At 35.5% G+C, this 12,442-nt stretch overlaps 1 protein-coding gene across 3 annotated transcripts in view; it reads right to left on the bottom strand.

The window, feature by feature from the left end:
* Positions 1 to 12,442, bottom strand: part of PPM1A (protein phosphatase, Mg2+/Mn2+ dependent 1A) — a 50,350-nt gene that overhangs the window by 15,152 nt on the left and 22,756 nt on the right. For all 3 annotated transcript variants that reach the window (XM_060619960.3, XM_078448189.2, XM_060619961.3), the window contains exon 2: positions 324 to 1,177. In XM_060619960.3, the coding sequence (XP_060475943.1) occupies positions 324 to 1,177 (854 nt within the window). The remainder of the gene's footprint in view (positions 1 to 323; positions 1,178 to 12,442) is intronic.

The following is a 12,442-nucleotide window of genomic DNA, read 5'->3' as shown; positions in this document are numbered from 1 at the left end:
TTATAGACAAAGGCCTAACCCTCCCTTTCCTTTTAAAACATGCACTTCTGATGTGATCTTTTTGCCTTTGATAATCTTCCACAATACTGAAAGACTCAAGTAGTAATGGTTAGTAAAAGACCATTCAGATCATAACTCTTGCATATTTGGTAATTTATTTCTAAAAAATGTTCCTAAATTTTCCTAATTGGTAAAGAGTATCCTGCAGTTTTTGTGCCAAAAACTTATTTCGGAGAACTATAGTTTCTAAAATGATTAAATACTAGAGTAATAATTAAGATGACATAAAATCATTTTTATCTTTTAAAAGAAAGTCTAGCTACCTTATACAAACAGGTGTCGACTACTTCATTGCAAACTTTCTCAAGGTCATCAGTGACTTCAAGTCTGGATCTTACAAAATCACAGAGCTCTTCATTTCCCATAACATCCCAAATACCATCACATGCAAGGATAATGAACTGATCATCTTCTTCAGATCTTTCAATATCATGGACTTCGGGCTCTGGTGAGACAAGCTGCTCTGTAGGACCTTTTCCATGGACACATTTGTAATCAAAGTCCCCAAGGGCCCTCGATACAGCCAGAGAGCCATTCACACGCTGAATCATTACAGAACCACCTGCATTCTGAATTCGTTCTTTTTCCAGCGGATTACTTGGTTTGTGATCTTGTGTGAAGAAGTGAACTTTCCTGTTCCTACAAAGTAAACCTCTCGAGTCTCCACAGTTAATGAAATAAGTATGTTGAGGAGAAATTAAGACACCCACAGCTGTTGACCCACTTCTATCTGCACCATGTTTCTTCTCTGACATAACTCTCATGTGTTCATCAATCTCCAGAAAACCTGTTCTGATTCCATTCTTTACATTTTCCACAGAAGGTGCTCCTGCAGACCCTTTAAAATCCTGGTTATTGGTGATGTGATCTAGCAAATGCTCACAGCAGTATTTGGCAACCTGAGAACCAGCATGCCCATCATACACAGCAAAGAATGACCATGTTTCAAGTCCACTTGGCAAACCGATCACAGCCGTATGTGCATCCTCCATTTCAACTCGCCAACCTTGCATGCTGCTTAGCCCATATCGCAACCCATTACCCTGCCCCTGGGCATTATGTTTTTCCATCTTTGGCTTGTCTAAAAATGCTCCCATTATGTCTTGATATTCTAGGTCTGCAAAGGAAGAGAAACAGGAAAGTTAATAACTATCTCACACACAAAATACATATCCAACAACCTTTTTAAGAGTGAAGGAGACAAAAAAACCTTTAAATAAGAAATCAAAATTTTTTAAAATGAGAGAGACAGCATGAGCAGGGGAGGGGCAGAGAGAGAGAGGGAGAGAAAGAATCCCAAGCAGGCTTTGCACTGTCAGCACAGAGGACTGGGGCTCGAACCGCATTGGTGTTCGAACTCACAGACCTCAACATCATGACCTGAGCCAAAACCAAGAATGGGACACTTAATCAAATGAGCCACCCAGGCACCCAGGAAATCACAACTCTTAGATGCCTGGCTGATTGGCTCAGTCACTGGGTCGTGAGTTCAAGCCGTATGTTGGGCGTAGGGTTTACTTAAAAAAAGAGAGAGATTTAGAAATCACAACTCTTATAAACAGACATTGTGTTGCTGATGTGGAACCTGGAGATTAACAGGAAAGAGTTGGGGGAAAGGCTGATCAGGCACAGCTTAGAACCAGGCAAATAGAACTAAAGCATCAGGATAAAGGTAGCTGACCTGACACTGCCCCCATGAGGCACAACCATATGAGGTAGCAAGGAGATCTGGCAGTAGTCATCAGCTTATTAGAACCAGGCCAAGTGTTTACAAATGCAATAAACAGGTGAATCTCTTAGGAAATCTCAGACCTAAGTTGTATGTGTATATTAATCAAGAAAAAGCCAAATGAATTCACAACATACCAAAAGCCTACTAATTCAAACATCTTGGTTGAAGATTCAGGATTTTCCAGTTTAATTCTGAACTACCTATAGTTTTATTGCTACTACATGAACTCTCTGAAAAAGTAAAAAATGATCTACTCACAATGGTCCAAATTTGCACACTCCTTCAAGCCTTTGCTCATGTTAGTTCCCCTAACTGGAATCTCCTTCCCCTCCTCCCTACTTATTGAGAAAAGTACATCCATCTTTTAAAGTTTAGTGCAAATTCTACCATTTCCATAGGTTTTTCAGTCTTTGACAAAGCCATTAAGTTATTAAATTACTATAAGTAGTACAGCCTCAACCGTCAAAGTGCAAAGGAATTATCATACATATAGCAAAGCTTGTTACACAGAACAAAATCAACCTACTATAATCTACTGATGTATTAATTTAATGGTAATAACATGTATCATTATTATTATACTCTATGACCCTTAGTTATAAATAGTAAAGGAGATTAGAGGGTCTAGAAACAGCCATGTGGACAAGCCTGAAGGCTTAGCTAATCTAATCCTTTCCCAAGAACCAGTAACTACAAACCCTGGTCTGGAATGGGCCCAGACAACACAGGGAGACAGTTGGTTAGAATTTAGGTCGACCTCTACTTGAGTAATAGCCTAGGAATGCAGAGACTTGGGGTGCAAGTCATCAAATAAGTCACAACTCAAATCAAACCAATCTGAACAAAGGATAGAATGAAATTTAATAGAGGTAAAGGGGGGAGGGGAAGTAGGGGGAAGGGAAAAGTACCTAGGTACATCAGGATGCAGTTATGAGACTAAAGGATTGATGATGCCAGTGATGCTAAGCTTTCAGAAGAAGATGGGAGAGAAAGGGAAAGAAAAACTCCTCAGGAAGGTAGTAGTTTCCAGTAACCTTTTTCCCCTTCTTTCCCTATCAGGGCCAAAGTAATACACAAGAGAGAAGTATGACTGATTGGTGTGATAAAACAATCTCCTGCCTACTCCTCTGTCCCTTATTACAATTCCGCTAATGAAGGTAAATAATGAAAACTAGCCATCATTTATTCCTTATGCTCATATTCATCAGATTACCAGATACCAACTTGATACATATCATGACAAGGGTGAGTGTTTTGACTGGACAAAGGATAACATAACGATGACACCTTAATAGGAGACAACGTTTAAGAATCACGCATTCATTCTCAACAACTCTCTAAAGTGAGTAATAATACCTTCCTTTATAGATGAATCTTAATGAGACTAAAGGACTTGGCCAAGGTCACTCAACTGATTAAGTTTAGAGGAATCAGGACTCTAATTCAAGCCTGACTCTGAAGTACCATTTTACTAAGGCAATGGTCTTGATAATAGATGTACAAAAGAATTACCTGTGGACCTTCTGAAAAATAACAATTAACAAATCAGAATTTCCAGGGTAGGGTTGGAACCTAGGCATCTGCGTATCCATAGAAAAGATTAGATGGGACGCCTACATAGGTATGTGATTAGATGATGATTGAGTCATCATAAAGTTATCTGCTGAAAGTCAACAGCAATTTGCCTCATTTCTGTACCTCAATTCCTTTAGCTAAGCTAAAGGGGAGGAGGGAGATATAGTTAAGATGTTTGATATTTACTAATCTAGCATTTCTTCTCTATACAATGGACACATTTATACTTACCTCTGAATGTTGCTTTGAGGTTTAAATGAGGCACTCAGCAAACAAGTATTTAATTATTACTACATTCTGACATACACAGTCACATCTAGATTCTGATATTACCTAAAAGGGAACTTACTCTTTTATAGAAAAGTCCAGTAGTTATTTTCCAGATATATATGTATGAAATTACAAAGTAAATAATTTTTTGAAGACAAATAGGGTAAAAGTTCTAAAAACAAAACCCAAACTTTTGAAATATATATGTTAGAATATATATTCTAACATATATATGTTGAAATATATATATGTTTGAAATATACATGTTAGAAATGTAAAAATGTAACAAACTAAGTCAACCATCTGATAAAATTTTAGGTCCTGCTCAATCATAAATATAAAAATATGGGTCAAGGACACATTCAAAGTTTTGTGGTTGGACTTTCACATAGCAAAAACAGGCAATTTAGAAATCTTACCTCCTGGAATTTTGAGTAATTTGTAGAATCCTAGTGAAGCAGCTAACAATAGCTACATAAATACAGCAGATGGTTATGTAAATTAATACCAGAAATATATTTTCTTATAAATACTATGTTTACATAATCATCTTCCAGAAGTGGACTACTTACTAATTATGTAGTCAAATTATTAAAATGGCATAAATCTAGAAATAGTAAATTCCAAGGGGATTCAATATGCCAATGAAAGCTTAAGCTAGTTTCTGAGAGAAATTCTACTTCTCACCTCATCTTTTTTTTATGTTTATTTATTTGAGAGAGAGCACTAGTGAGTGTGGGGGAGGGGCAGAGAGACAAGGAGAGAATCCCAAGCAGGTTCAATGCTCAAAGCAGAGTCCAAGGAGGGGCTTGATCTCACTAACTGTGAGATCATGGCCTGAGCCAAAAATCAAGAGTCAGATGCTCACCTGACTGAGCCACCCAGGTGCCCCTCACCTCATCTTAAATCTACTCTGCACACATGCTGAACAGATCTCACCACAACACTAGCTTATCAGTTGATCTGAACTTTTCAAAACAAAGTACTATGACAATCACAAGACTGTATTCATCTTTGATATAATCAGAAAATTCGGTGAATATTTTTTGTCTTTTTAAAAACTAACTCCTAAACTGAAAAATTCTAAGGCCGAGCCAGGAAATAATTCATTAAAGTCCATCCATTGGCTTTTATTAAGAAAAACTGATCTCATAATGACAGCATAAACTCTTAATAAACCTTGTCATTTGGTTTAATCTGCTCATAAATCCTCCCCTCCTCCCCATAAAAGCTCTATATATTCAACTGTTAAGATCCTCAAGCAACATATAAGAGTTTTTCAAGTGACCGTTTGGGTAGTCTTTTAATAAAAAAACTGTGGTTTTTTTGTTTACCTATGGACACATAGTAAGTGGGCTCCATACACAGAGGTCAAAATACACATATGTAAACAATGTGAAGAAATTATATTTTAAAGATTAGGGGGGATCCAGAGGGATTATATACGAGAAAGATTAGAAGCTCCTTGGGGGAAGAGGGAAAAAATGGAACACTAACTGGAAGCAGTGTATAAAACATGGCAAAATTCAAGTCATTTGCAGTGAGATATGGGAAATAAACCCTCTACCACTGCCAAATATTTAGCATATTCTACATTGCCCACTAATGCTCATATATAGATTTTGTCAAAGAAGATGACAAATGCTCAGCTGACCCTGGAAATGCACATTTACTAAATAACAGAATATTAAGCAATATATTCCACAGCTGGGGTTCAATAAAGAAACACAGATTCCTTGTGGACGTATATCTGCTATAAAGGATAATTTAGGGTACACAAACTACTTTTAACTTCCTACACTATGAGACATGGTAATTCATAAATTATATTTTGTAATACAAGGCAGTCACCTCAAAATTATCTATGGTAATGATAAATAAGTGCATGAGGGGTGCCTGAGTGGCTCAGTGGGGTAAGTGGCCAACTCTTGATTTTGGCTCAGGTCAGGATCTCACGGTCATGAGATTGAGCCCTGGGTAGAGTTCCATGTTGTTGGGTTCCATGCTGGGCATGGAGCCCGTAGAAGATTCTCTCTCCTTCTCCCTCTCTCTCTGCCCCTCTCCTGCTCTCTCTCTCTCTCAAAAGTAATAAATAAATAAATAAATGCATGAAAAAACTTTTTACCAATTTGAGGGAAAAAAGTTAATCTTTGGATAATTTTTCTCTCATTGGGAGTCTGAAATTTCTCATCTCATTTACTTTAAAAAATGATCACACATATTTATATTTACAAATTTGATTTTGATTAACTTGTATAACTCATCAGAGCCAAAAGGTAGAAATTATCTGTCCAAACCTATTTTACAAATGAGAAGGCACCCAGAAATAGAATGATTTGCTCAAGGTCACAAAGCTAGTTCTGCAGTAAAGGCTGAGAAATAGGACCTAGGTTTTGGACTTTTACTCCAATTCTACACATGCTATCCTGTGTACTTGCAAATGAAGTAATGGAAACCTAAAAACATAGACTTTTTATTTTTATTAATGTTTATTTTTTTTTAGAGAGAGAGAAAGAGAGTTTGAGGAGGGAAGGAGCAGAAAGGGAGACACAGAATCTGAAGCAGGCTCCAGGCTCCGAGCTGTCAACACAGAGCCCCACATGGGGCTCGAACTCACGAACCATGAGATCATGACCTGAGCAGAAGTCGGACACTTAACTGACTAAGCCACACAGGCGCCAAAGAAACATAAGCTTTTTAAAGACAAAACACAAAGCACATAGGCAGGGGAGGCTGTCAGAGAATAAAGCTGAAACTTCCTTAAGTGCCATTTCTTCCTCTGCCTATTTTAACTTGTTTTCTAACCTTCTATCCTACCAAAGATAAATGACCAAAACAAACAAACAAACAAACAAAAGGAAAGGTAAAGAGAAAAGGAAAAAAGGCAAGAAATCTAAACTTCGGGGTTTTTTTGTCTGGGACAGAGAGAAAACAACAGAGAACAATTAAATTTCTGGCAAAGCAAATCTCAAATACTCAGGCTAAATAAAATATGAGCAAAGAAAAGTTAGGGGATATATTTTTAAAGATTCACAAGTTACAGGGAGAATGGGAGTACCTCAATATTCATTAGCTCCAAACTGGAAACTACCCATCAACATACAAGGTATGAGAGGTCACTGAATGAATAAAAACTGCAGGCTGTCAATTAAAAAAACAAAAAAACAAAAGGCACTCTGAAAGTAGGTTCATGGAAATGAAAAACTATTATTGAACTAAAAATTTCAATGAATAGCCAATCAGAGACTACAGAAAAAACAAACCTATACATGAGATCACCTCAAGAAATTCTTTTAGAACTCAGGTCTTTCCTCATCTTGTTAATTCCAAACATACAAACCCACCCATATCTATACCCATCCTATCCTCATACCTTTCTGTTACAAAAGAGGACTCTATGCTCTCACTTAACATAAATCCCTCTACTAGAGCTTTAAAGCCCATGCTTCAAAGGAATCTTACACTACTTACATGTCTTCTCTGGAACCTTACACTATTATCCTCTTTATATTCAACCTCTCTCTTTCAATTGGAGTACAACTTTTTTTTTTTTAACGTTTATTTATTTTTGAGAGAGAGACAGTGTGTGAGTCGGGGAGAGGCAGAGAGAGACACAGACACACAGCATCTGAAGCAGGCTCCAGGCTCTGAACTGTCAGCACAAAGTCTGACGCGGGGCTCGAACCCACAAACCGCGAGATCATGACCTGAACCAAAGTCAGACGCTTAACTGACTGAGCCACCCAGGTGCGCCCCTGGATTACAACTTTTAAAGATACTCAAATGCCACCCATTACTAATAAGTCTTTACGTGACTCCTGCCCCTCTAGCTACTCGTCTGCCTTTTTCTTCCCTTTGCAGTTCATCTTCTTAAAAACAAGTATTGATGCTCTCTACACTGTTGTCTGACCATTCCACCAAAATAAACTTCTCCAAGTTGCTTATTACAATGGACATTTTTAGTCCTCATTTGATTGATTTCTTACAAAAGCTTTCAACACTCCCTCTTCCAATTTCCCACTGGTTTTTCAAGAGGCTACACACTCCCAGCTTTCCTCCTGCCCCTAGCTTTTCCATCCTTGTTCCCTTTGCAGACCCATCTTCATCTTCCAAGCCATTAAATGTTGACATTCAAGGCTTAAACCTAAGCCCTTTTCTCATTTTATGCTGGCTTCGAAACTATTATTAATGTATACAGGAGGAAAGGGAAACAGAACAGATACACAAGGACTCAAAGTATACACTCATACTTTATTAATGAAAAACCCAGCCACGCAAACATATACTTTCTATGGTTTAAAATTAAGTTCATCTCTATGACTTGTCATTATTTATCTCTTAAGTAATCTCCTTCTTAAAAATAATCTAGGAAAACAAAATCCTGTACATAAAGTAAAAAGAACTTGAGAAATTGCCCACTTATCCAATTTAATAATAAGGAGACACCCGTTTTATGTCTGTAAATTACATGGAAATACCTTTCATAAGATTAACTGAAAAGTTATGGATGTATCCAATATGTGACTTTGGACAAATCCTTTCACTTAATTTCTAACTCTCTTCATTGATAAATACACACTGATAAATTAAGTGAAAGATAAACCATTCTCAGAACAAGGTAATTCTACATTGAGAAATATAGAAGTGAGAAGCCTAAAGTTTTAGGAATACTTAGGTAAATGGCATTAGTAAATTAATACTTCAATCTAAAACCATGCTGATGAATCCTATTTAAAAATTTTTATTCTCAATACCAAGATGAAGGTTATGAGACAAAGATTATTTTATAACAGAAAAATCAACTTGTAGAGAATGAAAAAAGAAAACACACAAAAACCAAAACCAAATTCAAACAAAAGACAAAAAAAGAAAAAAGAGAACAGTCACCAACAGTTGTAGGACTACAAGCTGGTAGCCTGAATTTGACCTTCACATTTATGGTTAGCCCCTTCCCTGAACAACATGCATTCTTCAGAGTCCCTACTACTTTTTATTGACCACACGGCATCTGAGCTTGTATCATTTGATAAAGAGGACAATATCTACTATGATGGTAACAGCATATAATTCATGAGGATGAACTCTAATCTGTTATTTCATGAGTGGTCACCTCATCTCAATGTAGCAAAACAAAATGATATCTGTAATAGGCTGAATAATGGCTTCCAACGATACCAGGTCCAAATCCTACAAATATTACGTTATTTGGAAAATCTTTGCAGGTGTGTTAAGAAACTTGCAATGGGGTAATTATTTTGGATTATACTGGGGTCCCTAAATGCAATCACAAGGGTCCTTGTAAGAGAAAGACAGTGGAAGAATTGTCACAGAGAAGTGATGTGAAGATAGAGCAAAGAGAGATTTGAAGATGCTGGCACTGAAGATTACAGTGATATATGGCTACAATCCAAGGAATGCTGCATTCTTCCCTAAAGCCTCCAGAGTGAACACATTCCTGCCAACACCTTGACTCTGGCCCACTGCAAATGATTTTGGACCTGTGCCCTCTAGATCGGTAAGAGAACAAACGTGTATGAAAAATAAGAAACTAGCGGTAAGAGAACAAACATGTATGAAAAATAAGAAACTAGAGTATAAAAAGTATTAATAGAGCTAAGGAAAGAAATTTAAGAGGCAAAAATTATTGTAGTATTTTAAATGGCATGAAAAACAATAATGAGCAGAAAACCTATAGAAAACAACCTGCAAGGGGTAAAATTCAAAACAGGAGAAAAATCATCCTGTATGCAGATAAGAATAAAGAGATGAAAGTGGGTAGATTAAAGATACAAAGAATGTAGATCCAGCAATTGAATTAGTACATTATAAAAAGAAAATCAAATACTGGAGAATAAATTAAACTTCAAAGAAAAGAGAAATTAATCCTAAACTGAGGGAAAATTTGATGATTTAAAATGTTCATCAAATACTAGATAATTTTAGTAGAAATGACCAACACCAAAGTATAATTTGATAATGAATTTCAAGAATATACAAATTCATAAAAGTGAAACATACCAAAAAACAAAAGCAAATCAGGCTGGCCTCAAACTTGTCACATGATATGCAATAATGAAGTCATGCCTATACATGTTGAGAGTAAAGGGGAATATTCCCAGAATTCTATACCCAGCAAAGCTGGCATTTATATGTGAAGGTAATAGAAAAGGTATCATCAACTATGACAGCACTAAACAAGTATCATCCATGTACCATTCATGAACAACCTATTTAAAGCCAAAATGATGCCACCAAGAGATTAATCAAAACCAGAAACTCAGTAATGGAGATGTCATAATATAGAGGACTTTGGGGTGGGCAAAATATGCTAAGCAAATATAGGTGACCCTTGAAAAACATGGGTTTGATCTGCACAGGTCCACTTATACACAAATTTCCTTTTTTTAAAATACAGTACAGTACTATAAATGTATTTTCTCTTTCTTATGAGTTTTTTAACATTTTTATTTAGCTTATTTTATTATAAGAATATGGTATACAACGCATAACATGCAAAATATGCACTAATCAACTGTTTATGTTTTCAGTAAGGCTTCTAATCAACAGTAAGCTATCAGTAGTTTTGGGGGAGACAAAAGTTATATGTGAATTTTTGGCCACGTGGAGAGTTGGTACCCCTAACCTCCATGTTGTTCAAGGGTCAACTGCGTAACAAAAGTCAAGGGCTGAGATTTTAATTTCAGACAAAGAAAAGCATAAGACTAAGTCAATAAATACGATTGTCTTTTTTTAATTGATTAGAGTGTACTCTAAAATTATAACTTCCAAATTTTATGGGCTAAATATTTTTATGCCAGATAATACAGAACAATCCTTCAAATATACTATATATTGAAATCAAGACTATATGTTCTGTTCAAACATGCTTAAAACATTAGTTAAAAACCAAGCATTTACTTGATTGTATACTGGAAAACGAAAGGGGTAAAGTTTCCTAACATACTCCCACCCATCCTACCCCAGGACCCCTCTCCCCTCCAAAAAAGAAAAAGAAAAACAAATGACACAGACCATACTATCTGACTTTACTACAATAACAGTAGATGCTGGTAGCAGTAAAGAAAGAAGAACACTTCTGAGACCTGGATATTGCTTTAAATAAGGCATGCTTCTAATAAACCTTGCATTGAGTTTGTATATTTTTAGAATTATAGGATATTTAGAAACAATAATGAGATGTCTCATTAAAATTATCAATTTTAATGAGATGTGACCAAACATTACTCAGGAAAACTCACACTTCCTTAGTAAAAAAGTAAAAATCAGCATACTAAACATCAACTCAATAAGTAAAAAGAACAACCACACACACCTACACAAGACCTATGGAGAGAAATATATTAAGGAATATATTAAGAAAAATTAAGGTAAGGGGTGCCTGGGTGGCTCAGGCGGTAAGACTTCAGCTCAGGTCATGATCTCGCGGTTCATGAGTTTGAGCCCTGCATCAGGCTCGGTGCTGATAGCTCAGAGCCTGGAGTATGCTTCAGATTCTGTGTCTCCCTCTCTCTGTTCCTCCCTCTCTCACACTCTGTCTCTGTCTCTCTCTTTCTCTCTCTCTCAAAAATAAATAAACATTAAAAAAAAAGAAAGAAAAAGTAAGGTAAATATGATGTTATAGGAGGAAAATACAAGTAAAAATAGGTTAAACCACTAGTCTGAGAAAAAATATTATACAAAATTAGAAATCAAACGACTGTACTTGCCTCTCGGATAGGTGTTTTGTTTTTTTTTTTTAATAAAAACACACTGTACAATTCTTTGCCAATAAATTTGAAAATATGGAGGAAACAGACAATGTTCTTAAAAATAAATTATCAAAATTTTTTCAAGCAGTTATGAAATAGAGACCAGTAACTCTGGAACAAAATGAGAAAGTTATCAAAGAACTAAAGAGCTCTAGGGTTCATGAAAAATAAAATAAAAAAAACATAAGAACCATTCCAGGGTAAAGAAGACCAAAGAGATATAAGTGTAATGTATAATAGTGCACTGGCTTATACATATTTGTGTGTGCAAAAAGAACATGCATGAGTATACACACAAAAGGAAAAAAATAAAATTTGTAAAACAAATGTGGCAAATGTTAATTAGTCATTCAGGTTAATATTAAAGTTCGCTGTACTTTTTTTCTTAAAATTTTGTTAATTTAAATTGTTTTCAAAATAAAGTTATTAAAAACAAAAGTGTATCAGATTTCACAATCAATATCTTACAAGCCTTAAAAGAAATAGTAATAATACCCAATTTACCTAAATTACCTAAAGAACAGAGAAAAAAGCTTCCCATTTCTTTTTACAACCCTACCATAATCCTGATTAAAAACTGAAAAAGACAGCGCCCAAAAATACAACTACAGTCTGAACATATTAATACAGAAGCAAAAAACCCTAAGTAAAATATGAATATATATTACAAATCAACAAGTAGAGCTCATTTTAAGAATTTAACTATGAGCCAACATTTAACAACCTATTAAGATGTCATCTTCTTAAAAAAAGTTCAAAGAAAAGAAAACACATGATCATCTCTTCATATGATAAAAGAGATCTGATAAAATTAATTCCATAATATAACATATATTTGAAGCCAAAGAGGACACACAGTGATTAGGACAATTCCCAGGAAAAAAACGAATACAGGATACCTGCTCTTATCCTTTAGCAATGTCTAGAAACGGTGATCAATACAGTTAACATTTTTTTAAAGGTGTAAAATTATGAGACGAGATAAAATTGCTATTTGCAAATAATAATTATGTCATGACAAACTCAAAATCTAAAA

This window comes from Panthera onca, chromosome B3, assembly GCF_046562875.1.
Source record: "Panthera onca isolate mPanOnc1 chromosome B3, mPanOnc1 haplotype 2, whole genome shotgun sequence".
NCBI classification, from domain to species: Eukaryota; Metazoa; Chordata; class Mammalia; order Carnivora; family Felidae; genus Panthera; species Panthera onca.
Note: the sequence above shows the minus strand (reverse complement) of the source record. Positions and strands in the feature narration are given on the sequence as shown.